Below are 26,496 nucleotides of genomic sequence, written 5' to 3'. Positions count from 1 at the left end.
TATACATATCAATCTCTTGTGTGGTTTTTCCCCTCATCTGACACAGGAAGGTTACGATTATACACTGTCGTTTAAAATTACAAGATACAGATGAACGTTTGAAAAGTATACATCTGTTTAAGACTTAGCCAGCTAACCATTTGTCTAATTATATAAGGCGCAATAACATCAAATGAAGTTATTTGCTGTGCTTCATGTGTGCAAATACAGGGTTTCAGGTTTTTGTTTCATACAAGACGCTACATTTGCATTTTACTCATTGCACACAAAACATAAATGTGGTTTAAAGCAAGGGGCTTCAAAACTGTTATTTGAAGTACTTTAGGAAGGAACCAACTTGCCCAGTGAAGTGTGAGGCATAGCTGAATGCAAGTGCTGGTTTATGCATGTGCATTATGGTGGATTCAAATTAAGCACCTGGATTTATTGCAGTCTGGTTGTACAGTTTGTTCACAGGGGCCTTTCACTTGCCTTTAGTCCTGCTTCAGCTCAGCTGGCATAAGGATGAAGAGGAATAGTGTTTGTCTCTACTGAGGATAAACAATGGTTTGTAGTCTTCAAGAACAAGAATTATGGGGGGAAAAAAATAATCTTCATATAACCTTAGTTATAAGCCTTAATCTATGGAGCATGCTTAGTAGTAATGGAATGTCAGAATTTACCTGCCCAACTTCAGCTGAATATACTGGACATAACGCAGATAGATTTGTTTGAAGAGGCAGGAATTCGGCAAGATTTATACAGCATTTCCCAGACCTGCAGAATATGTTACTTACTTTTCCTTCTGTCTTTAATTTAGACTTCCTGATATGGATCATGACAGTCCTGAAACTTTGTAACTGAATATTTGCAGGAAGTAGTTGAATGAATTTTCTTACCTGTTAAAAATAAATATTGCCTCAGGCAATAACTGGAGTAGAAAATACAAACCTTAAATACCTTTGCCAAGAAAATCTGAGCAAGCTGTAAGAGTTGGGTTTTTTTAAATGTATTAGAAGTTCAAGCAACCTTAACTTGCTGGTTCTTCCAGCTTGGCCTACAACAGATGAATAGTAACTTTGTGTGGAAAACCTTGTTCTTAACTTCCCACTGATAAAATGAAATACATTCTTGCTTTAGTATTTTGATTTAGTATAATTAAAATAATGACTTACAGTTTGATAAATGTTATTTTCATTACTATAGTGCCCTGAAGCACTGTATATGGAAAATTTTACAGTATTATACAGATCTGGAGGTATGTAATGTGCTTGTCAGGCTATTAATTAACTTGCATGAAGTGTTTTGGTTTTTATAGCAAGTGAATTTAGAGTGTTTCTTTGGAAACTGAATAAAAGTAAACAGTCAGATTGCTTATAAAATGAAGTATAAATTATACCATTCTGATGCTGTGAGGGTGTCCTTATAATATCCCCAGGCAGGTTAGAATACCAAGCACCTCATCATGCAGTAGAAGCTGCTTTTAAGCAGCATGCTTCTGTCTGGGTTTGGGGGTGGTTTTTTTTTTTTCCCCTTCAATAATTTAACTGTCACTAAATAGAAAATGCTTCACTCATACGTATGTTTCAGTTTTTTTTCTTGATCCCTCCTGAAGTGCCATACCACAAAAGTTAAGAAAACCTCCAATATTTTAAAGGGTGTGAAACTATAGCAATAACACTGTAATGTGATATTATCTAATGTTTTCTTTATTTTCACCTTCCCCTAAAATTCTGTCCTGTATCTCCAGATAGTTTGTATCTTTACCAGGCTGGCTTTTAGGTCTCTTTTTTTTTTTTTTTTAAATGACTGAGAAACACAAATATAAAAATGTCAGTCATAATCCAAGAAATGTTAAAGTTTGTTTTAAATATAACTGCTTCTATTGTCAAAGATTGTGTATGATCCAGTTTCTTACTGTCTACATGGCCTGTGCTGGTGCCACAAATGATTTCTCTGGCAGAAAAATGTTTCATTTAATTAAACTATATTATAATTTTCCAGTATTCTTTCTGAAATGTCACATTCTGACATTAAAGCAAATGCCATAATTGTTGTGCGTACTGTGGCATAGTTACCATAGCAAATAGTTTAGTTTCTTGGGACATTTTTAGTGTTAAAATATAATTCTATTCTTGGCATTTAAGACAGAAGTTTGTAATCTAAGAAGGTACAGAGCTGCTTTTGTTAAAATCAAGTTTACACTGTAGTCAGGAGTTAGCATTTGCTTTTTAACTGCAGTCAGAAGATTAACAGTAAACAGGTTTTTTTATAGCACTTCTCATATATACCTACAAGCATGTGTTATTAGGGTGGCAGTAATGCTCATCAACTTCACTTGTGTTGCGATTTGTAACCAGCTTAAAGCCCCAAAGAGGCATTGGTAAAGCTGCCAGTAGAGCTCTGAGCTTGACTTGTGGAGTCAATCTGGGCTGCAAAATGCAGTGGTGTACTGATAAAGACACCTGAAGTGGAGGGTAGCTCATTTAGGGGTTTCTGCTGCAGTTCATCTGCAGAAGACCTATCTGTAATTAGTTCCCTGCCCACTGAACCACTAAGTACAGAAATACTTGTTCATTCTAGTCTGAGGTAATACATTTTTTTTGAAAAAGGATTCCAGGGCTGGATTGCCAGAGTCAGTGATACAGAGTTGGTTATGGTCAGTGATAACCACTGGCAGCTGGGCAGTATGGTGCCCCATGGGAGTCAATGCTGGGGCTGATAGTGTTCAACATCTGTATTAATGACCTGGTCAATGGGATGGAATGTACCCTCAGCATGGTTGCAGGCGATCCTAAACTGGGCTGAGTGGTTGACACCTCTGGAGGGTAAGATTGCTGTTCAGGGGGAACTCAGTAGGCTGGAGAAAATGGTCTGACAGAAACCTCTTGGAATTCAACAAATGTAAATGGAGAAATACTACACCTGGGGCAACATAGTCCTGTGCTATAGCATAGGTTAGGCATCCACTGACTAGAAAGTAGCTCTGCAGAAAAAACACCTGAAGGCCCTGACAAAGAAAAAGTAGAATGTGAGTCAGCAGGGTGTCCTTGCTGTTAAGAAACCAGCCACGTGCTGGGCTGTACTAGAAAGGCTATACCCAGTGGGTCAAGAGAAGTGATTCTTCTCTATTCAACACTTAAAAGTCCACCTTTGACATACTGTGTCCAGTTTTGGCTCTTGTACAGGAAAGGCACTGACATATTAAATGGCCACTAAGATGATTTAGTGTTCTGGAGCACATCTTGCACAAGGAGAGGCTGAGAGAACTGAATTTGTTCAGCCTTAGAAATAGAAGGCTAAGGGGGTAATGTTACTATTGTCTTCAGCTGCCTAATGAAGAGGGTGTAGAGAGCCAGACTCTTCTTGGAGGTGGTGTACAGTGATAAAACAAGATGGTGAACACAAGTTGCAGAAAAGAAATTCTGATTAGATATTGGGGGAGGCAAATGCAATGGGTATAGTAAAAAAAAAAAAAAAAAAAAAAAAGGAATAAGCTCTCCGCAGTGGTGGTAGTGTCTCTGTCCTTGGAGATACTCAGAATGTGACTAGGTCCTGAGCAACCTGATTGATGATGGCTCTTCTTTGAGTGTGGGGTTAGACCAGACTCCAGGTGACCTCCAGAGGTCCCTTCAGTCAGAATTATTTGTGATTCTGATGGTGAGACCAGTAAGAGTATCATGTATCTAGTGCAGAAAGTGTCACTTAGTTCCAAAAGATGAATTGGTTTAAAAAATAGAAATAAAAAAATAATTTAAAAAACAAACTGGAAAGGACTGTTTAGGGAAAAGGTTCTGTGTAACTTTTCTTCTGTTAGTTTTCAAATGAAAGGATTTTTCCTCCTGACATGAAAACCAGCTGAGATTATAAAATGGTAGAGTTTACATCTCTCAGTCTTAATACAGAGCAATACTGGCAAATACTTGTGTATACTGCACTTGCAGACTAATAAGCAATCCTTTAACTGACATCTGGCACTTTTCCCAGATAGCCTGCGTTCATTTCAAACCCCGTGTTGTATGGCAAAGTAGGACTCTAGAAGTTTTTCTGTATGCACAGTGAGGTAGGTAAAATGTTCTTTTTGGATGGTGTAGTGAAAAGAAGTCTGTCACATGCAAAGGAAAGTTCAGCAGCAGCTCCCTCAGAGTGGTCATCTGTCCAGAGCTTTGATATCCCCACCCATAGTTGCAGAAATGAAAGGCCTTCACTTAATGGAAGAGAGAGGAATATTTTGCTAGGTAGTCTGTTGTCTTATCTGCTGAAATTTTGGCTTTAGTGAGAATTAGGGTTTGAAAGAGTACCTGGATAGATCATTTGTAGTGGAACAGAGATCTCAACTGTACTTCTTGAGGATTGACAAGGGAAGAGCTGACAAAAAACTGATTTGTTTCTCTCCAAGCCTGTAGCAGGGACAGGTTCTTTACTGAGGTTTTATTGTGGTAGCTCTTATCCATTTACTGTTCCATATTGTTTGTTATGCATTCATTTATCTATGGTTTTTTTGTGGTTTTCAGAACTGCAAATATATTTTTCTTGGTAAACAGTTGTAGATAATGGAGCTTTCTACACATGTGCATAGCTTTTAGAGGAAAATAAGGTTATTTGATAATCACATAAAACCTTGAAGTCCTGAATAGAACTGTGTCTTGCTGAATGAATGTTCTGATATGATAAATTACTGGATGTCTTAATTACAGGCAGATTTCTAACTGAATGTTTTGCCTTTCTGGGCTATTTTTACCACATTTCACAATTCTCTAAACACACTTTATCTGTGTCTTTGGTATGCATGAGTGCACATGCTATGAAGTAATAATTAGTGATCTGTAAGAGCTCTGAAGCATTTGAAGACTGAAGTAGGGGAGAAAACTCGCTCTGTTCTTACATTCTAGAACTTTGGCTATAGCTCTCCATTTCCTTAAAACTTTCCTTTTTGTCAACTGTGGCTAGCATTTGGAAACTTTAGATCATACCTGGAAGTCATTCTTTTAATGTATATAAGTGATACAGCTGGAAAGAGTAATTCTATAAAAGGAGTGCAAGCAAGAAATATAGAATATTAAAAACATAACAGTTCTTTTTTTACACAATCCAAGGCTTTCTTATTAACAGGAGACTTAAAACTGAAATTGACCCCCTGCCCCCCAAACCAGTTGCTGAAGTGTTGAGAACAAACCTCCTCGTTTATGAGCGTTTGTTGTTGTATTGTAGGGCTTATACTGTCCAGTTCTTTAGAGTAAACAGCCCTTTATGGTCAGAGTTGTTTTCTTTCTATTATGTAAATCATTGTGCATATATATATATAGAATACTCCACAAAAACTTAATCTTACTCTATTAACAAGTCTAATAGCAATCTATAAGGAGTCTTTCTTTAGAAAAGCGTACTTTTAGCAAAGTCAGTATGCCAGTGTTTTAAAGTTGATTATTTTCTACAGCAGCTTCAAATTACTGATGTTTTGCTGCGATAAAGGCATATCAGTTGTTCCAGATATGCTATTTAAAGTAAGCAAACTTCTTGCTGTGACGCTGTTTTGGTTTTCAGCCAAAGAGAAGAAAAAAGCAGCTTATTCCAACTTCTTGACAAGGAATAATCTTTTGCCTTTTGAAAACGCTGCTTTACAGAGAAATTCTAAAAACACACTTTCTGAAGTGTTTCATTTAATATGTGGCGAAGTGTATAAAATCCACAGCTTGCCCTGGGGGGAGGGGTGTGACACTTCTGTTATTGTATTACGTGTGTTATACTGTGTACATATATGTTACAAATATGAAAGTTTAATTTCATACTCTACTGAAGGGCTGAGTTCTGATACCTTGTTTTCACTGTCATTCAAACAATCATCCTTTTACTAACTGGTCAATTTTAAACTGCATAGATTATCCCCTCAATATTGCAGTTGTTCAGTGATGCTGTAAACTTAAGTCTTATTTCAAGCAAACAAGTAATTTTCTTTTTTTTTTTTCCCTCCTTGAAATTTGTATACTCTGCTTCTTCAGGGGTGCTGTTCTGAAGGATCAGGTTTTTTCCTTATAAACATCAGAATTCATTTGGCCTAAAATAATTTCATATTTCATTTTTGTCAGTTCAGCCTAAAGACTGACTTTCTAAATGGCTATCTCCTATTTAACCAGCTTTTGTATGGCTTATGTCTGTAGGTTATGCGTGCAAGCATTGCTTAACAAGAAAGGTGGCTGTGATGTTGTGCATTTTAACTTTTTTTTTTTTTAATAAAATGAATTAATAACTTTTTGAATCTTTTGATCAGCAAGACCATAACTCTTTACATGGCTTCGTCCTGTGGATGTAATTTTACCTTTAGGAATTTAGGGTCTGTCATCCCTGGGATTTGTCCCATGCTGTGTTATGTCTTGCTTCTGTTTGTTCTGTTTTAAATGTGCTGGAGCACGCTTACGTGTTTGGACATGAGATACTCTTCTCGTGCTGTTGAAATAATGGAGCATGTCTGTTAAGTGGGATATGTTGAATTAAAGTAGAAGTAAAACTGTAAAGATTTCTATACTCCAGTAGCAGTGCATTTGATTTTTGCTTCATTTTTAGTCTGACATCCAGCTTCCTGATATGATTTAAAAGCTTTCATCCAGCTTGAGCATTTGAAACAGTAGACTGACAGTGTTCTTTGCTGCAGTAAGAAGGGCTTGCACCTCGATGTCCAAGAACTCATTTGGGAGTTCATAGCATGCGTTTTCTTCATTGCTCACAACCCTTAGTTCTAATCAGCTTATGCTTTTTAATGTATTTATATATGAATAGTCTTATGCTAGAGTATTGTACTAATAAAGCCCCTGTTACAGTTAGGAGAATTGCACAGATGCAGGTGACAATGCTCAGGTCACATATGCAGAGTATGGCATAAAGGACTAAATACAGTCCAGAGGAAACATTCTCCTTAATATATTAGAACAATGTAGGAGTCTGTTTCAAAAGGAAATACACTCACTTTTACTAGTAGATCTTTCTATGATACAATTTATAGAGTTTTAATTGGGTGCTCTGTGGAGAGGTGTCACAATACAGTAAGGTGTAGTTTCATTCAGTTGCAACCAATTTAACATGTTCCTTTGAAAGGAGAAGATTCCTTGCTGCTTGTGCATGCTACTTCTGGTGTTCATCTGATAATACTCTAAGCTAATTCCATTTACAAAATGGGGGAGAATGGTCCAGGTGAGTTCTTGTGGGTTGAATTTGCTTGCCATACAATCAGCTGAGTTCCAGAGAAGGCTCAAGCAGGGGAAGGTCAGGGACAGAGCTTGATGAAGAGAAATAAAGTGGAAGAAAGTGCCACTTCTCCAGTGGCAACAGCAAGCTGTTCATGAAATAGCACTGTTGAAGACAGATTACTTTTCTTTAAGAGATTTTGTCCCTGTTTAGATTGAGAGGAGCTTTTGCCTTGGAAGCATACCTGGCCTTGAGCTTGTTATAAAGGTGTTTTACAACACGTCTGAGACACCAATGTGTGATGCCTAATTCTGCTGGTATCCAGGCTGTATAATTTATCAAAATACTGAGGAAACTTTCAGAAATGCTAAGAAGCTAGGTGCTTGTAGTTAGAGTTCACTGGAAATTATTCTTGCTTCAAATCTTGAACAAACTTGGATACCTTACTGTAGATTAAATGTCTGGTTTAGTCCCTCAAGTTTTGAGTCTCTTTGTCTATTTCTAAAAGATTAGAAATATATTTGTGGTCTGATATTTTTTAATTACTGGAGGCCTGTCTGTAAGAAGGAGTTGATAGCTCAAGTGTTGCCTCTAAGTGAGACTGGTCTATGCATGCAAATCATTATCTGACATAAGGTGATGGCCTTTAGTTCTGACTAGTTATGAGTAAAGACTTTAGGGAAAATTTAACAGTCGTTAATGTGACCTTGTAGCTGTCTAGATAAAAGCTTGTTCTGTTAAAGTACTGCTGATCCTACAAGTGTACTTTCAGAATCCTCCGTATTCTGGAAGAAGATACAGAAGTTGGCTCACAATTTAGAAGCAGATTTGTAAATCATCCTATACTTACTATAATGCAGAGAACAGGATGCACCTATAGAAGTTTACTGTAGCTCCTGTGTTGTATTATGGTATAGCTAAACCAAGTTAACTGTACAGAAAGCAAGTAAAGCGTGGGGTCAAGGGGAGGGAAGATGACTCCCAATACTGGTATCTAGTCCACATCTTTACATATGAGGAACTTCCAAACGCTGTTACACTGTTGGCCTGTAGCCCTGTGGAAGGAACTGGGAGTTGCATACACTGAAGTGCCACCCCTGAGTTTCTAGGAATTTTCATTTCTTACATTTTACTTATATTTTTTCGAGCAATTTTAGTTTGAGGGTGACTTTATAGGGTTGTGGGGTTTTTGTGTAGACTAATACTGTGTGGCGCTTTATCTCTACCTATCAAAGCGTGTTGCCAGCAGATAGTATGTAATATAGAGTACGTCATCTCGTCTCACAGTTCAGTTTGCAATAGCAAGAACTTTGAAGACAACTTCTGTCCTTCACCTGTGCCTCAAGCCTATACGTTGTGAGAATAAATCTTTTTAAAACAGAGTTTTCTGGAAAAATTAATATTGGGATTTTGCAGAAAATTAGCATTTTCCAAAACTGGTAGATTGTTCTGGGGGAGGGCACACTTCTTGAATACCTGTTTTTTTCCTTTTTTTCCTGAAATGGCTATCTGTTTTAATAACTTGGACTTGACAAGTATTTTCTGTTACTTCTCTAGTTAACTAGCTGAAAAACCTTCTTTTCTCTGAAATGATTGCTTTTGTCGTAGACGGAAGAAGTTGTTATAAAAACTTAGATAAGGTGTTGAGTGTACTGCCTCATAGCTACTGAGTTGGTTTGGTTTGGGTTTGTTTTTTTATAAATACAATAAAATTTTGGATTATAACCTATAGTTTCTCTTCATTTGTAAGCTGTTAATATGCCTTACTTTAATCTGAATTAAAGTCTGTAATACGCTTTTAAAATACTTTCAATAATGTTAATTCTAAGATTTTGTGGGAAATATTAAAGTGCAATTAGGTCATATTTTTAAGATCGACACATACTTTCTTGAAGAAAGGTAGAGTAAAAAGCTGGCTGCTGATAGCTTTTTAGCAAACTTCCTCTTCAGGGTTGTGGTGTGTCTGTGTTCCCATTACTATGTGCTGGTAACAAAAACCAGAACCACACCCCATTGTATTACTGTAAATTCACTCGTTCGGAGTGGATAGATTTTCTCCCCGTGTTGATCTTGTCAGTGTAAGCAGCTGATTGCTGGAATGTACATGATGGACCCCCCAGTTTCCTTGACCAGGCCAGGAAGAATTATCTTTTAGCTAATGAGAGAAGGTTAATAGGCAGCGTTGTCTTCTGAATGAATCAATGAGGTATTTGAAAGCTTTGTTTATGTTAAATTTATTAAACACTTAACACTGCAAGTTAAGTTTGTGTTTAACAAGCTCCTTGCATACAACTGAAAAGGGAAACCATTCATCATAAAACTTATTAGTGAATATTGCCAATATTATTGAATATATTATTGAATATATTATCGAATATTGCAAATATTAGTGAAATGCATCAAAGAGTGAAAGTGGGAAGATAGCAAGTGTGGTACCCAAAAAGGCAATAAGCTATTCCTCCCCCTCCCTCCCCCCCCCTTCAGTGAACTTTCAACATAGTGGTACATTGTTAGCGTGTCTATAGCATCAATTCTTCCTCTGTCATTTGGAGAGTACAACTTCATACTTCCTACATGTTTAAGAGGTTTCAGTTACATTTTGTCAGGAACTTCATGGTCTTTTACATGTGATGCAGCCCAAGTGTTCAGATAGATTCCTTCCACCTCAGAGAACTCAGTGAATCAAAGCCTAAATTACTAAATATTGATTATTGCTATATTGTAGTTGTTGATGATGGGCCCAATGGAATATTAAATGCACATCTCTACTAAAAGAGCAGAAGAAGGGGAGGTCATCATGCAAAACAAAGGGCTTCTCTGCAGTCTTAGTACCATAGATATCTGTCCGTATATGTCTGAAAACAAGGCAGCCCCAGTAGCAATCTCTCTGTCCTGAACTTACCACAAAGATAGTTGACCATAACTAGGTGTTTACTTTCAGGCTATGGATCTTCTATCTTATAGAAGATCATATAGAAGATCCATAGAAGAATATCTGTATTCTTCTATGGATCTTCTATTGGCTCCTTTTATCATTAGTGCTACATGTCATTGTAAGCCATAGCTTCAGCTTTGATTGTGAATATGACCTTTTTCTCATTCTTTTCCATTCCCCGCTCTTCTGCTCGCAAAACTAAGGAAGGTGCTTTTAAGTAGAAGGCTGTCTGTGTGCCAGGCAGTTACTCAGTCATTTTGTATTTTGATCCTACCCTTTTTCAGCAGCTCTTTTAAGACAGCTCTTAAACTTTTGCCTGCTTCAAGAAAGATTTTTGGAAATAGTGTGCTTGTAACTGGCAGTACAGCCCAAAAGGCACACATAGCTTAACAGTACAAAAGTAAACATAATTTGAGGTTATAGTAACTTTGAAAGATGAGGGTTTCACTGGACAGCTTTTTCATATTGCTTACAATCTGTGGCTCAAAGAAAACAGAAAATTTTGTCTCGATGCCATGACAGATAATGCGAAGTATACTAACCTCTCCAGTGCTTCATGTCTTGTGCTGTTAGTAAAACTGAAAAACCTGCAGGGCTTTTCCTTGCCAGAGTTTAGGGCTGGGAAGTATGCTTTGACATTATAGGGAACAGAAAAGAGCAAGAACTGACCTGGCTTAAGCAATACCAGAGCGCATAAAACACTGTTCTGTATGATGTGGAATGCTTGCCTCAAACTTTGTTAAATGCAGACTGAACTTGCCATTATGTATGAATTGCATTTGGTAATAACCTCAGGATGTCATTGCTAAGGACTCATCTTGCCTTTATCCATTTTCTCCATCCATGAAGAAGGAGAGCCTAGCTTTAGGAAACTAGGAAGACACTTTATTACTGTCCATAGAACCTTTTATCATTAAGAGAGTTCTTTGAAGTTCTCAATCCGGAAGCTGTTAACACCTAACGTCTCAAAATGTTTTTGTAGGAATTGATTAGTTATGTAAATGTCTCTTTGTACACTGGCTTGGCAGTACCTAGTGAAAATGCAAACAAAAATATTACCTATACGATGTAAATGCAATGGAAGGAAAAGTCTGAGTAATGTGACAGCAAAGCCAACTCAACTCTAAGCTTTTTAAACTGTGGTCAAAAAAAGAGCTTTCATGTGTGCATAAATATAAGTAGTTCAGTACTATTATAAAGTCTAGTTTTGTTTATAAAGCTGTTGTTTTTTATAAAATCTTGTTCTGAAAGATTGTGGGTTATATTTGTTAGTTGTTTCCCATGTGTAAAGTACACATCTCTGGTCTCTGATCCTACCCCTCATCTGTCAGATCATCTTTTTACATTAATTTTCTTTTTCTTAATCTTTCCCTATAAAAATAAATGACTCCGAGAGCTGAAAACTTGGTCCTAAATTTACTTTTAAGGAGGTGAAGAGAATTGGTTAACAAAAATGTGATTCACCATAGAAACAGCTCAGCCAATAGCATATATGCAGTAAATTAACCATTTTCTGGTACTTTCATATTTGATATGAAACATAGCAACAAGATGATAGCTTGACAACAATAGCAGCTGCAGATATTTTTCTTCCTTTTTTGAGAGAATGTTCTTGTGGAAAAAATAGATTCCCTGGAAAGTAATTTATATTACAAGTTTCATCACAAAAATTCTGTGGGTGGGTACAATAGGCTAGAAATTAAATTAGTGATTTGTATAATAAATGATGGTTTTGATTTGATATGACACTTCTAGTCTCTTACAAGTGACATAGCTACAGGCAATAGAATAATCTCTTCCCCTTGTGAAGATAAATGTCTTATCAGACCAAACCATCTTATATTAAATTACAACTTCCCCTTTCTTACCATATGAAAAGATTCATGAGGCTGTTCATTAAATAGCAGCACAACCCAATTAAAAAGGTACTTTGGCCAAAATGTCTTGAAGATATTTTCTAATACCAGGCATGTAGTTAATTTATATAGGGTACTGCCATAAGAGGCCTGATCCAAATAAAGGAATTTTCCTTTATGCAGCAAGTGGCATGATTGTGGCCACTAGAGCTAGAAGGTGCTTTTCTTATCTCAGTTAGACCGAAACCCTCAAATGCAAATAAAGTATGATGATAAGAGGAATCTACTATCTTGACTTCCTTTCTTGGGGGAAGAGGGATATAGTACGTGTGGCTCTTCTTATACAACTTGATTGTGCTCATACCGTTGTTTTTCATGTTTGGGCAGAGAGAAGGAGCAAGAAAGGGAAGAACAGTTAATGGAAGACAAGAAAAGGAAGAAGGAGGATAAGAAAAAGAAGGAATCTGCTCAGAAGGTAGGCTTTGATATTTGAATTCTTTTATCCAGCTGGAACATAAATAGTATTGGGGGTGGTAATATGTTAAATTGTTTGTATTTGAGCTTAAAAACTTGTCTGTTTAGAGTGATGCTTCATTAAAGACTATTTTTTTGCATAATTTTTCTGGAACTTAGTGTTTAACTTAGAATTCTTCTCCTTAGCATGTCATGTGAAGTAAAAGAAGTTTTTTGATATAAAGTATTAAACTTAAGTTATTGAATATGGGCTCTCTTGGTCTATGCAACTGCTGCTGTTTTGAGGTGTTTGGCGATGGAAATGCTGCCAGGCTTTTGCAATTCTTGCAGTAAAATGGACTGAATATTTTCTAGAGCAAGAAGATAGCTTTTTTTGTAAGTCCTTAAGGAAGTTTATAGAAATACTTACTGTTGAAGGTTCACTTTATTTGGTGCTAAGTATCACTTAGGTTTTACATTTTCTGTAGCTAATAGCACTTTTGCTGAAGTGTATCAGTTTGAGCCGTGGAGAATTGATAAGTCACTGAAAATTAGTTTTTCTCAGAAAATGGGTTTTAACACTTGCTGTATTAGAAGCTCTCTATTTTGCTGAAAATCTTGTAGATTTTTCTAGGAGTTAACTTGACATATGAACCTGAGTCTCTTGCAGCTTTATGCTTTTTACTGGTAAAATCCTTTCTGTCTAGTTCTGGACTTCCCAGTACAAGACAGTTGTAACTATCCTGGAGCAGGTCCAGCAAAAGGCCCCTAAGATGATTAACGGACTGGAGTATCTGACAAATGAGGAGAGGCTAAGAGAGCTATGACTGTTCAGCCTGGCGAAGGGAAGCCTCAGGGGGATCTTACCAATGAATGTCTATAAATACCTTGTGGGAGGGAGTAAAGAAGATGGAGGCAGGCTCTTCTCAGTGGTGCCCAGTGACAACACACAAGGCATTGTGCACGAATTGACATACAGGAAATTCCACTTAATCATAAAAAGACCTTTTTTGTGCATGTGTGTGACTGGGCAACCACTGGAACAGGTTTCCCAGAGAGGTTGTGGTGCCTCCATCTTGGGAGGTACTCAGAAACAAGTTGGACATGGCCCTGTGCAATCTGTTTTTGATGGCTTTGCTTTGAGTTGGGGAGACTTCTGGGAGTGGGTGGGGAACAGAGGTGGGAACTTCTCCACAGGTTGTCCCTTCTAACCTCAGTGATTATGTGAAATTGAAAGCAGAAGGCTTTACTTACTTTCAATAGTCTCTGTTTTTCAGTTGCTTCAGTAACAACAGATCTTACAAAAGATCAGACGTTACTCTGTGTTAGATTCTGTAGGTTTCTGCTAAGAACAGCCAGCATCGATTTCAGTTAAATTTTGGCTTATCTGGGGTCTTTTTAAATCTGGCTCTTTCACCAATTTGAGTCTATCAGTTTAAATTAGGTATGGATAAACTGGTGTATTTCTGTTGTCTTTATCCAGCCATTTTGTTGATACATCCCCAATAATACTGCAGAAGATCAGTAGCTACAGAATAAGGTTTCTTCAGTGTCTTTTTGCCTCAGTGTTTCTGCTGTTTAATGTTCAAGTACAAAAAGTATGTTAGGAACCAGGAGAAGCAGACCCTGGTAAATAAAGACTAGTGACTTGAGGATTATATATTGATATTCAATGATAAAAGAGAAACTTTAAAAGGTTGTACCGATCATCTTGGTAACAGTGCTGTGAGTGTTGGTGCTTTGAATACAAAGGAGATTTGCTAGCTTTCCTGTGTGGTCCCTCACCTACTAAGTTATTCAGTATGATTAAATCTTACAATATTTTGCCAAAATCTTGGGAAGGGTAAAAACTAAATAAGTTAATCTCCTAGAGACCAAACTTAACAGTAATACTTGGAGTTATCTAGGAATAGCAAAGCAGGCAACCGAGTGGACAGAACATAAATGTGTGTGTTTGTTCGTAGTGACTGTGGTGGTGTTCACCAAATAAGTAGTAATGATTTGAGGGGTACCTTTTTCAGACAGAGTTTGTATAACATGAAACAAATGTTTCTGTCTGGATCTTCTGAAACTTAAAATATTAAAAAAAAAAAAATAAATCACTTAAACAGAGGTTATGCAAGCAAATTCACAGACTTAATTCCTGTGGTTAGTGTCTCAGGGGCTGTTTGGTAGCTTGTCAGAAGGCTGAGTTTGACTCCACCTTGCCGTTCACTATAGCTGCTCCTGCCCTGCCAGTGCTTATAGGTTGCCCACAGAGAGATGACAGCTGTAAATCTGAGACACTGTCACATTTTCTCAGTTTTTGTATTCTAGACAAAAAAAAAAAAAAAATCAGAAAAACAGATCATTTTGGCTAGGAGACAGATGCAGTATAGGCAGAAGTAATTCCCCCTCCCCCCAAGCAAGCTGTGGTTATCATGTAGAATTCTTTAAAGATTTGGTAAAATGGGGTTCTTCCAAGTAGACAAGTTTCCCTCCTCTTCCTTTTCCTTTAGTAGTGGAGCATCAGAGTCACTTAAGTGCTTAACAGAATTTTTAACTGTGTTACAGAAGAAGATGTAATTTGATGCATACGGGATGTTTCATAAGCGAAGTGAAAATTGATGTCTGGCTTGGTACAGACGCAGTTTTGGTACAGGTGCATTTTTAGTGTCTTGGAGACTTTTGGGTTACATAATTCTGAGAAGTTACAATGCTTAAGATTTTTGTATTATAGTGAATGTTCCACTTTGCGTATTGCTGTGTTCATCTTTGCAAAGTAAATGATGCCATAGCAATTCAGTGCAGTTTGTCTTTTTATTCTTTAACATACAAAGGAGTTCTGGTTTGGTTGGTTTAAACAATAAACTGCTTTTTACTTGTGTTTTTATTATTCTATACTGTCACTGTGTCCTTTCCAGAATTATGGACTAGTTCAGCAATTTCTTTTAAGAATAGGTGTCATAGAACCTGACACATGATGATCTTCACGGTTTTACCATTATTGTGTAGTGGAACTCATGATCGACAGGTTCAAAACATGCTACAATACACATGATTCCAGAGAATATACCAGTGGTATGTTTGTCTCTACTGTAGCTTGAAATCTGCTATTCTGAAAGAATGTAGAAGTACAGCAAAGTCACATATTGAATACACTGGCCAGCATGATGGCTCACTTCAGTAATCAACTTCTTATTGCGTTCAAGAGATTTTGAAGTCTGGTGCTCTATAGGTATTGCTGGTACTTTTTGTAATTGTAGCAATGAATCCAGTAAGGTTTAGGCTTTCTTCTCCTTGGAAGAGATGTCATGGGAGAGGTAAAATGGGAAGATGGCAGAGAGACAGACTGCTGCTCTCATCTGTGGTTACTCGAATTCTGTTGCTAGTCCCAACAGTCTGCTGTAAGGATACTCTCATAGAAGGAAGTTTTTGTTACGCTTTAACCGTAATACTTCACCTTCAAAATCTGAAAGAACTGTAGGCCTATAGCACATGTTTGTTTGTGCTTTGGAAGTCCATGTTTGGGAAGAGGAGAGGGGTGAATACTAAAAATCATCATGAGTGAAGCAATTACTGTTTCTGCCAGGGACTTTTGCATCAGGCAAAGGTATTATAGGAGCTGTAGTATTTTTGAAAACTTCATATATATGACTAGGAATACGGTTTAGACTGGTAGTTCATCAGCTGATTATTTTAATGCAACAACAAATACTGTTCCTGTGCTAATAAATAAGGTCGTGATTTAGCGCAGCCTGTTCACTGTTTGTTTTGAGGTTCTTAAAACTCTATTTACATTCTTGCTCTTAATTTGCAGGTCACAGATCAAAAAACCAAAGGTAAGAATCTTTGATCCTAAGGAGTATTTTTTATTGACTTGAGCCAAGACTCGGATCTTGATCAAAACTGTTGGAAAAGGAAGGGGAATTATGAGTCATGATGAAATACTGAAGATGTGTATCCAGAAGAAATAAAAGCTGAGGTGGTTAAAATGGAGAACCTAAAACTATCCATGTTGTCAGCATCAAAATATTTGAAGAGGGAATGAGGATTGTAGATAAAATAGGTTAGCTGAAATATTTAGTTTTCAGTTTTGCAACGGTTTTAGACAAGTAACCAAAAACTAAAACGACCTATAGAAATGGAATGGAAGACAGGGAAAGTACTGCTTCTGGTGAGGTACCAAAATGAGTGAAAATTACTTATTTTTTTGGAAACTTAAGAGAAGTTCAGGCACCTAAAAGTCCAACAGATAAGGCAGGACATGATGAGTGAGCATCTTGAAAGATAAGCTTATTTAGCTGATCTAAAAATACATTTGATCTTGATTTGTGTGTCAGTTTTTCCAAAAATTGTGTGGAGAAATTGCCATTATTGACAGAAGATAACTAAGATAGTAACTTAATTTTACAGCTAACAATACCCTTTTTTTGGGTTTTGGGCAATGAAGCCTACATAGAGAAATCAGAAAACGCTTATCAAAATAAAATGTGGGGAATAATGTATTCACGTGCCAAAGAGGGACTCACTTGTTTTGATCTCAAATTCGTAAGAGGCAGAGTTTTACTGATTGTGTTCACTTTGCTGGGGAGGGGTTTCTGGACATCTTTCTTGTATTAATCTTCAACAAAGGCTAGAGTAGATGTATTAAGTTTTCCTTGCCTTTGGAGTCTGATGTCTTAGTCTGATTATACCTTCTAGGTACCTGGCTAGGAATTTCTTTTGCTCAGTTTCAAAAAAGCACATGGAGAATGTGAATAAGGGATCACAAGTCTAGAGTCTCCTGAGCAAATGTTGTGATGGTGTTAGTGCCTCAAGGATTTGTTTGTGGTTTTCCTCTTCTCCAATGTATAATAGCCCTCAGAAGCGGCTTGTCCTTGCTTGTAGGGGCACCTGGTGACCAGCTGGGAAACTTTAGGTGAGCCCAATACAAATGCTGTATGTAGGACTGCCGTTTGGGTGAGAGGCAACTATTACTGCCTTATTTAAGAGCCGTACAGAGAACTCAGATCTGTTAACTCTGAATCCAAGGGGGAGGGGAGGTGGGTCCCTCTGTTTTGGCAGTGGCCATGTAGCCTAGTAAGCAGGTGAAAACTTGGGATCTGATTTCAGATCTCCCATAAACGTGATGCATAACAATCCAAAAACCAGTTGAAGATCAGGGAACAGAGCGGAGCAGGGGAACCAGTTATATTTGACTGCTCATATTTTAAAGTAACTCATTGCCCATGGTGGTATTCTTTGCCAACTTCACATTTCCAAGAAATTTGTGGCTTAGAGCGAAATATTTGCTGAGGGCAGAGTTTCATACTGGGGTAGAGAGTTGCATATGGAAGCAAGAGTTTTGCCACTACTGCTTATTCCTCCTTCTTTAGTTAAATTGTTCTTTGGTAAGGTTGAAGTTGCACAGTATTTCAGAGAAGAATGAAATTATAAAAGGAAGGAGTCGCAGTGAGTTCCTGTAGCTAACACAGGTTTAAGTGGAAAAATTTCTGATTTTCATTCTTCCTGTTTTTCAGTGCCCGAAGTGACGAAACCAAGTTTAAGCCAACCAGTGGCTGCCAGCCCAATTGGCAACTCTCCATCGCCACCAGTCAATGGTGGCAACAATGCCAAAAGGGTGGCAGTGCCGAACGGACAACCGCCAAGCGCCGCCCGCTACATGCCTCGGGAGGTGCCGCCGCGATTCCGTTGCCAGCAGGACCACAAAGTGTTACTGAAACGTGGGCAGCCCCCTCCGCCATCCTGTATGCTCCTTGGGGGCGGAGCAGGGCCTCCTCCCCCAGCAGCACCAGGAGCAAACCCAAACAACGCACAACCAGTGACAGGAGCACTGCTGCAGAGCGACAGTGGGACTGCAACAGGCAAGTAATAATAATAATAATAATAATAATAAAAAATGAATGTGTGTGTGTGCATGGCAGAAAAGGGATCACTAAAATTGTGCGTAAGCATATCATTATATAATAAAACTCCTCAGATTGCTTTTGGAGAGCTTACTTTACTATTTAGTGTATAGACTTTTTTTTGCTGTTAGGGGTAATGGGTGTGCAATTTTTACTACTAGATGGAACAATAAAGAGGGTTAATTTTTTGTAAATATGTTTTGGGTGGTTTGAATCAGATGCTGTAATGCTTTTAAGAGTACAGCAAGGTAAACACAATTCACAGATAAACAGCATTTTATGGTTGTCATTGAGTAGTTCTTAATAGCTCTTTAGGTTTCTTTGACACGACTTCGTATCTTGTCACTTTTTTATATGATCTGGTAAAACAGACATGTAGATATCAGGTCTACAAATGGCAGGTGTCTCACTTCTTATCTGGATGAAATAGAAAGATGGTCCTTTTGCTCCTGACTTTTTTTAGTAGTAATCTTGTTTTTCTCCTTAGATAAGCCTTTTGATAAAAGTGGTGACTGTCCTGTTTTTGCTTTTCTGTTCACTTTGAATTACAGAAGATAAACTGATTTTAAGATTAATTGTTTTATGAGCTTGGGGAAATTATGACTGCTCCTGAATTTTTTAGACCCTTGGGGAATTGCAGTAACTGTATTATTTCCTTCTTAAGTTAAAGTTAGTAGAACAAACAAAATTCCACTCAAGACATCTGCCTTCTAAAGAAAAACTTAGGTGATCTGAGAAATCAAGGACAACTTCAGTTCTAACTATAAGGATGTTTAAAAAAAGAAATAATAAATGCTTGAAAGTCAAAAGAAGAAAATAACGATACCACTATGTCTGAGTTTGCCTTTGAAAACCAAGCCAGATTAATGGGATGGGTTTTTTTTACCACAGTCTTGGAGAGCGTAAACTTTTTATAGTTCTCTGTGGTTCAGAAGAAAAAACAGAGGTGACTTGGAACTCCAGAATCAAGTAAGCTGGATGGGATGTGCTGCCTTTATTAAAAAGGATTCTAGGAAAATGAATAATTCCGTTTGTTTTGTGGTTTCAGTACTTGGATTCCTTTGTAGCAAATCCCTGTTTGACAGATTATTTATCTTGTTGTCTTTGTTCCCTATTTAATAAAGGGGGGGGGGTGGATTTCAAACTACAGTGGCAAAGTTTTAGCTAATCAGTTTAAAAACGGATCTCTTAAGAGATGGCTGATTTTGATAAAACCTTCCATGTGAGATCCTGGCTGTTTGCAAATTGGATTTCAGATTGGGCCCAGTTCTGTCAGGCACTTATGCACTGATACTGTGATTAATTCATCCCACGTGAAAACAAAAGCAGGTTCCCAAAGGGGAAAGTAATGCAGCTTACCTACTCATTCGTGTTGTTACATTCACCAGATAGCTATAGATGGTGTTGGTGAGGCTTCAATACAAAAAGTCAATACATAATCCTTTTTTACGGGGATCATTTACTACCAGAATTTAAATTCTTCTGTAAGATGGCAAAACTCTAGTTCCCTGAAAGATGACACCAAATTTACTATTGTCTCGTAGCAATAACGGGGGATTGGGATGGAGGCTGGTGTATATAATTCTTCCAATACTAATGATATTCAGGGTGTGCAAGACAGTTTTGGAAAACAAAGCTTAAATTTTATTGGTGGAAGTCTTTCAATAGTTACAATACACTCTAAGAATCACCACCATCTCTCACAGCAAAACTGCATCTTCATTTCAGGACTCCATTTCAATACTTATTTCAGTTCCATACTTTCATCCTTAAAAGTAGCCATTTATTTGCTAGTAACTTTTTTCATTTTAGTCAGATCAGAAACTTGTTTATCTTCAGCATGTTATTAAGGAAGAGTCTGTTGAAGAACCAAGAGCCCTTACCCGTTACCTTAAGACAAAACCATAAATTGCCAAAATTTTGTTGCCACTGTCAAATATAGCAAGGGGAGGCTGGTTTTATAAAACAGTCTATTCTAGTATGCTATGTTAGGAAGCATCCCATTCTTAATACTTTTAGAATATCTTCACAGAAATGAAATGTGAAATGCTCTGTTAAAATCACCTACGTGAAGATCTTGCTAAGTGCATAGGTGCCTATGCATCATTCATTTGCTGAATCATTGCTAAGTTCAAAAGACAGCAACCTTACAGTCTTTTGAACTTGTCTTTGGCTGTCCTCCTTAAGCTATTCCTGTGATCAGTCTAATCAAAGTTTTTTAAATTGGGGGGGGTGTTACTCAGTGTACTAAAAAGGTAGCCAGATACAAATATCGGTAGTGTGTCACACTTCCTTCCTATTGTTAAGTTTGTACTTGAGGTTCAGGCAACAGAAGGAACAGAATGCGCATGGGAACTGCTCGGTCTTTTGGATCTTGGTGGCTAGGGTTTAATGGATGAAGACAAACTTTTGTTTGTCAGTATTCAAAGCTTATAAGAGAGTTCTAACCTTGCTGTGAAGTCTGGATCTTTACCGGTGGCCCTCAATGAAGGGGGATCTGGAAGGCATTCGCTGGATGTTCATTGGTTAAGCTAATGAACTGAAAGCCTGAGACAGGCACTGAAAGCTGATCTGTTCATCTTCTGTTAAAAGTATTAGCAACCAGAAATTGTGGTCTTCACTTTGAGTATATAACATAGGAACTTGGGGGGCAGGGGGAGGATCCACTTTTTTAAGGTCATTATGCCTTATTTTCATGGAAGCTGTCATATGAGCCAGTATTGGTAGTAACAATACATATACAGATATGAATACTGATGCAGATGTTACTATGAACTTTATGCTCTGCAAAAAAAGTTAAACTGGTTGGGTGGGATAAGTGAATAAGGCTAATATATTAGGGTTCAGTACATGGTTTTGAGGAAGGGAGAATGTTTAGTCTTCATCAGTGGGAATTTGTGGTGAGGACAATTTAGGGTCCCTTGGTATTAAAAATACATAGAAAAATGAGTGGAACCCTAGATAGAAGTATGAATGGACTTAAATTATTTAGAGCATCAGAGGTAAATATGTGGATGGCAAGGGAACCTTGGCTGATGTTTTAAACTGATGATGACATGTCTGCATATGTGCAGACATCATGCTGCCAGCACTGACATAGGCTTCATCCACTGTGGCACTGTGTTAACTTAGGTCTGCTTTAAAACTATATGCAAATATCTTGTCTATGTGAAGTCACACCACATAGGACATAATAATAGTTCACCATGGATGAAAGAAGGGGGCCCTATTCATTGTTGGTCATCCTGCTAATTTCCTTATAGTGACTCCAAAGCTCATTGAACTTGCAGGTTACCCTGTACAATGTGCTAAGCCAGCAAAAAACTAGCCCATCAAAAAGTGGACAGTTTTGTGTTGAGTTAGTGAATACAGTTGACTTAGTTAAAGGTCTTAACTGCCATCAGAACTGTCACAAATGAGAGGTGAAACTTGGGGAACTTGAAGTAGGTAGAGCTGGTGAGAGAGAGAGAGAGAAGGAAAAGTGAGATCTCTTACTAACCTCCATCCAGTGGCAGACAGATCAGCTTAGCTGCTCGCAAACCCACGAACTATGGTTTCTAGGGTAAATATAGGAGTGACAGAAACGTGGGGTAATTACATACTGAATACAGCTTGCACGTTAGTACATAGAAATTGTAATTTGTGTAGCTTTGGATTTTTTTTATTTACAGTAACTTTTGGAAATAATTTTATTTGTTTTGCAAAGGGTTGAAATAAATTTCTACTAGCAAAATCAACTTGAAAAAGATATTTGAAGCTGAAGGATAGGCTTCTTCAGCTTTATTCATTAGATGCTTTTTGTCTTCAATCTCTTACCTTTTTTATCTGTAATAAATTGTAGTTGCTTTGAGTCAGTTGAGTAGCAGACCAACAGCTGACTGCATGTACATACACGTGCATATGAATATGTGCACATACACATTCTTATTCTATATATAGTATGATTTTAAACGTGTATTTGAAAAGTCTACAACCGGTATCAGTAGTGTTCATTAACTGGGTTATAATTATTATGTTGAACTTAGAGCTGGACTGTTAGCAGTAGTAGTGAGTCAGCAGTGAATTCAAATGCCCACAAAATGTTTGTGGGGAGTTCATTGAAATAAGTTTTTTATCAGTATTTTCGATGGTGTTTTCCAGCCTGATGTTCTTCCAAAGGAATTTTGTTACACATTTGAGGGAAGGGTTCTTATTAATGAAAACAGTAATCATTGGTGTCAGAAATGTGATGTTCAGTGCTTGTAAATAATATTGATTATTAATGACCTTTTTGGGTGTGGGGTTTTTTTTAGATTCAGCAATTGGAGGTGCTGCTGCTTCAAATTATGCAAATTCCACTTGGGGTCCTGGAGCCTCCTCCAACAGCGGCACCAACGCCAACCCAACTCACATCTGGGACAAGGTGATTGTAGACGGGTCTGACATGGAAGAGTGGCCTTGTATTGCCAGCAAAGATGCTGAGTCTTCTTCCGAAAACACCACCGATAACAACAGTGCCTCGAACCCTGGCTTGGAGAAGAATGCTCTGCCAGGAAGCACCACTAGTAACAAAGGAAAAGGAAGCCAGTGCCAGTCTGGAAGCGCTGGAAACGAATGTAATCTTGGGGCCTGGAAATCTGATCCCAAGGCTAAATCTGTTCAATCTTCCAACCCTGCTGCCGAGAGTAACAATGGACTAGGTAATTGGAGGAACTTGAGTGGACAAGATAGAATTGGTCCCAGTTCTGGCTTCAGCAACTTTAACCCAAATAGCAACCCGTCTGCTTGGCCGGCACTGGTTCAAGAGGGCAATTCTAGGAAAGGGACTTTGGAATCTGATAGTGGTAGCTCCAATGCACAGATTAGCACAGTAGGTCAGACCTCTAGGGAACAGCAGTCAAAGATGGAAAATGCGGGTGTTAACTTTGTCTCTGGCAGAGAACAGGCTCAAATTCATAACACTGATGGACCAAAAAATGGAAACACTAACTCCTTGAACTTAAGTTCACCAAACCCTATGGAGAATAAGGGAATGCCCTTTGAAATGGGCTTGGGGAACCCCTCCAGGAGCACTGACACCCCTTCACAAAGCACTGGAGAAAGAAAGACTGGGAGTGTTGGATCTTGGGGTACAGCTAGGGGGTCTTCTGGAACTGACACAGTCTCTGGACAGAGCAATTCTGGAAACCATGGGAACAATGGGAAGGATAGAGAGGAGTCCTGGAAAGGAGCTTCTGTTCAAAAACCTAATGGGTCAAGAAGTGATTCTTGGGATAACAATAACCGGTCTACGGGTGGTGGGTCTTGGAACTTTGGCCCTCAGCATGCAAATGAAAGTAAATGGGGTGAAGGGAACAAATTAACATCTGGGGTCTCTCAGGGAGAATGGAAACAGCTGTCTGGGTCTGATGAACTGAAGATTGGAGAATGGAGTGGTCCAAACCAACCAAATTCTAGCACTGGAGCATGGGACAATCAAAAAGGCCACCCTCTTCCTGAAAACCAAGGCAATTCCCAGGCTCCCTGTTGGGGAAGATCTTCCAGCTCTGCGGGAAGTGAGGTTGGAGGTCAAAGCACTGGAAGCAACCACAAAGCAGGAAGTAGTGACAGTCACAATTCTGGACGCCGATCATATAGGCCTACGCATCCTGATTGCCAGGCAGTCTTGCAGACTTTGCTGAGCAGGACTGATTTGGACCCCCGAGTGCTTTCAAACACTGGCTGGGGCCAAACTCAAATTAAGCAAGATACCGTGTGGGATATTGAAGAGATGCCACGGCCTGAGGGGAAGTCTGATAAAGGAACTGAGGGGTGGGAGAGCTCTGCCACACAGACAAAGAACTCAGGGGGCTGGGGCGATGTACCCAGCCAAAGCAATCAAATCAAGTCTGGATGGGGTGAGCTCTCAACCCCAACGGAGTGGAAGGACCCCAAAAATACTGGAGGATGGAATGACTATAAGAACTCCAATTCTTCTAATTGGGGAGGAGGAAGACCAGAAGAAAAATCATCTTCCTCTTGGAATGACAGCTCTAGTAAGGATCAGGGGTGGGGTGGACGGCAACCTAATCAAGGATGGTCTTCTGGAAAGAACGGTTGGGGAGAGGAAGTTGACCAAACAAAAAACAGCAACTGGGAAAGTGCAGGAAACAAGCCAGTGTCTGGTTGGGGTGAAGGTGGGCAAAATGAGATTGGAACTTGGGGTAATGGTGCAAATACAAGCGCTGCTTCAAAGGGTGGATGGGATGATTGTAAAAGAACTTCAACATGGAATGAGACGGGTCGACAGCCCAACTCCTGGAACAAGCAGCAGCAGCAGCAGCACCAGCAGCAACAGCAGGAGGCTTCTGGTTCCTGGGGTCCACCGCCCCAAACTCCAAGTAATGGGCGACCTCCAAACCCAAACTGGAACAGCGGACCACAGCCAGCTGCCCCCAAAGAGGAGGAGCCTAGTGGCTGGGAAGAACCTTCCCCACAATCAATCAGTCGAAAAATGGATATTGATGATGGCACTTCAGCGTGGGGAGATCCTAGCAGTTATAACTACAAGAATGTGAACCTGTGGGACAAGAACTCACAAGGAGGACAGGCCCCACGGGAGCAGAGCCTGCCTACTCCGATGACTAGCAAATCACAAACATCAGGTACCAGTCTCGTACCTTTTTTCAGCAAGCTCCTATATACAAATGTAACCTTAATGCATAAGAGATACTCGTGTAGCCTCCAATTCCTAATAGTTTTATTCCATAAAGAAAACCAATTTCTTATTTGAATATTTGGTTCTGTATTTAAAGTGTCTTTAAAATTTGAATCAATCAGTCCTCTGTTTGTTGTGCCTCAGTAACTGTGATCTGAATACTGGTCAGCTTGCCAGTAAAAGAAAATGTTTGTTAGCTGACAAATTTGATCTGAGCTCTGAAGAACAGTTTGAATTATAGAATCATTTAGGTTGGAAAAGACCCTTTAAGATCACCAAGTCCAACTGGTAACCTAGCACTGCCAAGTCCACCACTAAAGCATGTCCCTAAGCACCACATCTACATGTCTTCTAAATACCTCCAGGGATGGTGACTCAACCACTTCCCTGGGCAGCCTGTTCCAATGCTTGATAACCCTTTCGGTGAAGACATTTTTCCTAATATCCAATCTAAACCTCCCCTGGTGCAACTTGAGGCCATTTCCTCTTGTCCTATGGCTTGTTACTTGGAAGAAGAGACCAACACCCACCTTGCTACAACCTCTTTTCAGGTAGTTGTAGAGAGTGATAAGGTCTCCCCTCAGCCTCGTCTTCTCTAGACTAAATCACTCTTATATTTAATTATTAGAGAAACAGGGAGAAATTTGTTACTTATTTTTAGTCAAAAATGTTTTGCTCTGAAACACTCAGTTAACACTTGAAATTGAACAAGTCTGTGATTTAGTTTTTTAGCTCAGTTTGGTTCTGCTGTATGATAAAGAATACTTTGCAAAATATTTTCTTCTTTGAAATAAGGACAAGAAAAAGTTGCATAGCCTGGAAATATATTAAGATGTTGTTATGTAATCGCTTCTCCGACTCAGACATGCTTTAAAGAATACTCTTTCGTTTTAATATATACTTCAAATATGTCCTTATTCTTCCTTCAGTATATGAAAACCCTGAGTTAGTCTGGTGCTTTTAATTAGTCACAAAAGTTCACCAGATAGGAGGACAGCATTAGATGTCGGGTCCATGTTCAACCTGGGAGAATAGTATTACTTATCATAGAATTCTCTTCTTTTTCATCCCTAGAGGTCAGTGCCTGCTCTAAGTTTGATGTGAACAGTTGTCAGTTCTGTTGCACCCACGCTATTGAGAATCTAAAGTCCTCAACAGAAAGAATGAAGCAGTAGATTAATGACGTGGTGCTACACTGCAGTAAATAGTTGACTGTCTAAATGGTCTGTAATGAAACCTCTTTCTCCTTTGTGCAGTCTGGAGCAAAAGCACTCCACCTGCTCCAGATAATGGTACGTCCGCCTGGGGTGAGCCAAATGAAACCAGTCCTGGGTGGGGTGAAGTAGATGATACAGGAGCATCGACAACAGGCTGGGGGAATGCACCTTCCAACGCCCCGAATGCCATGAAATCTAGTGAGTATAGGCCAGATACCCGTTTCTTTGCAATGGTCCTGGAGATTTTTAGTATTTGGCCTTTTGATATAGGTTACCCATGGAGGAATTGTTATCTGAGGCCTAGAAGCAATGT

The 26,496-nt window shown here is 38.7% G+C and overlaps 1 protein-coding gene across 14 annotated transcripts in view; it reads left to right on the top strand.

The window, feature by feature from the left end:
* TNRC6B (trinucleotide repeat containing adaptor 6B) overlaps positions 1 to 26,496 on the top strand; it is a 150,590-nt gene that overhangs the window by 78,471 nt on the left and 45,623 nt on the right. For 11 of the 14 annotated variants that reach the window (XM_072868611.1, XM_072868644.1, XM_072868635.1 and 8 more), the window contains 5 exons: positions 12,337 to 12,424; positions 16,202 to 16,223; positions 17,904 to 18,248; positions 22,583 to 24,913; positions 26,223 to 26,381. In XM_072868611.1, the coding sequence (XP_072724712.1) occupies positions 12,337 to 12,424; positions 16,202 to 16,223; positions 17,904 to 18,248; positions 22,583 to 24,913; positions 26,223 to 26,381 (2,945 nt within the window). The remainder of the gene's footprint in view (positions 1 to 12,336; positions 12,425 to 16,201; positions 16,224 to 17,903; positions 18,249 to 22,582; positions 24,914 to 26,222; positions 26,382 to 26,496) is intronic. The other 3 variants (XM_072868687.1, XM_072868669.1, XM_072868707.1) reach the window with 2 other exon arrangements.

This window comes from Ciconia boyciana, chromosome 1 (genome assembly GCF_034638445.1).
Source record: "Ciconia boyciana chromosome 1, ASM3463844v1, whole genome shotgun sequence".
NCBI classification, from domain to species: Eukaryota; Metazoa; Chordata; class Aves; order Ciconiiformes; family Ciconiidae; genus Ciconia; species Ciconia boyciana.
This window is presented reverse-complemented; position numbering and strand designations above follow the sequence as displayed.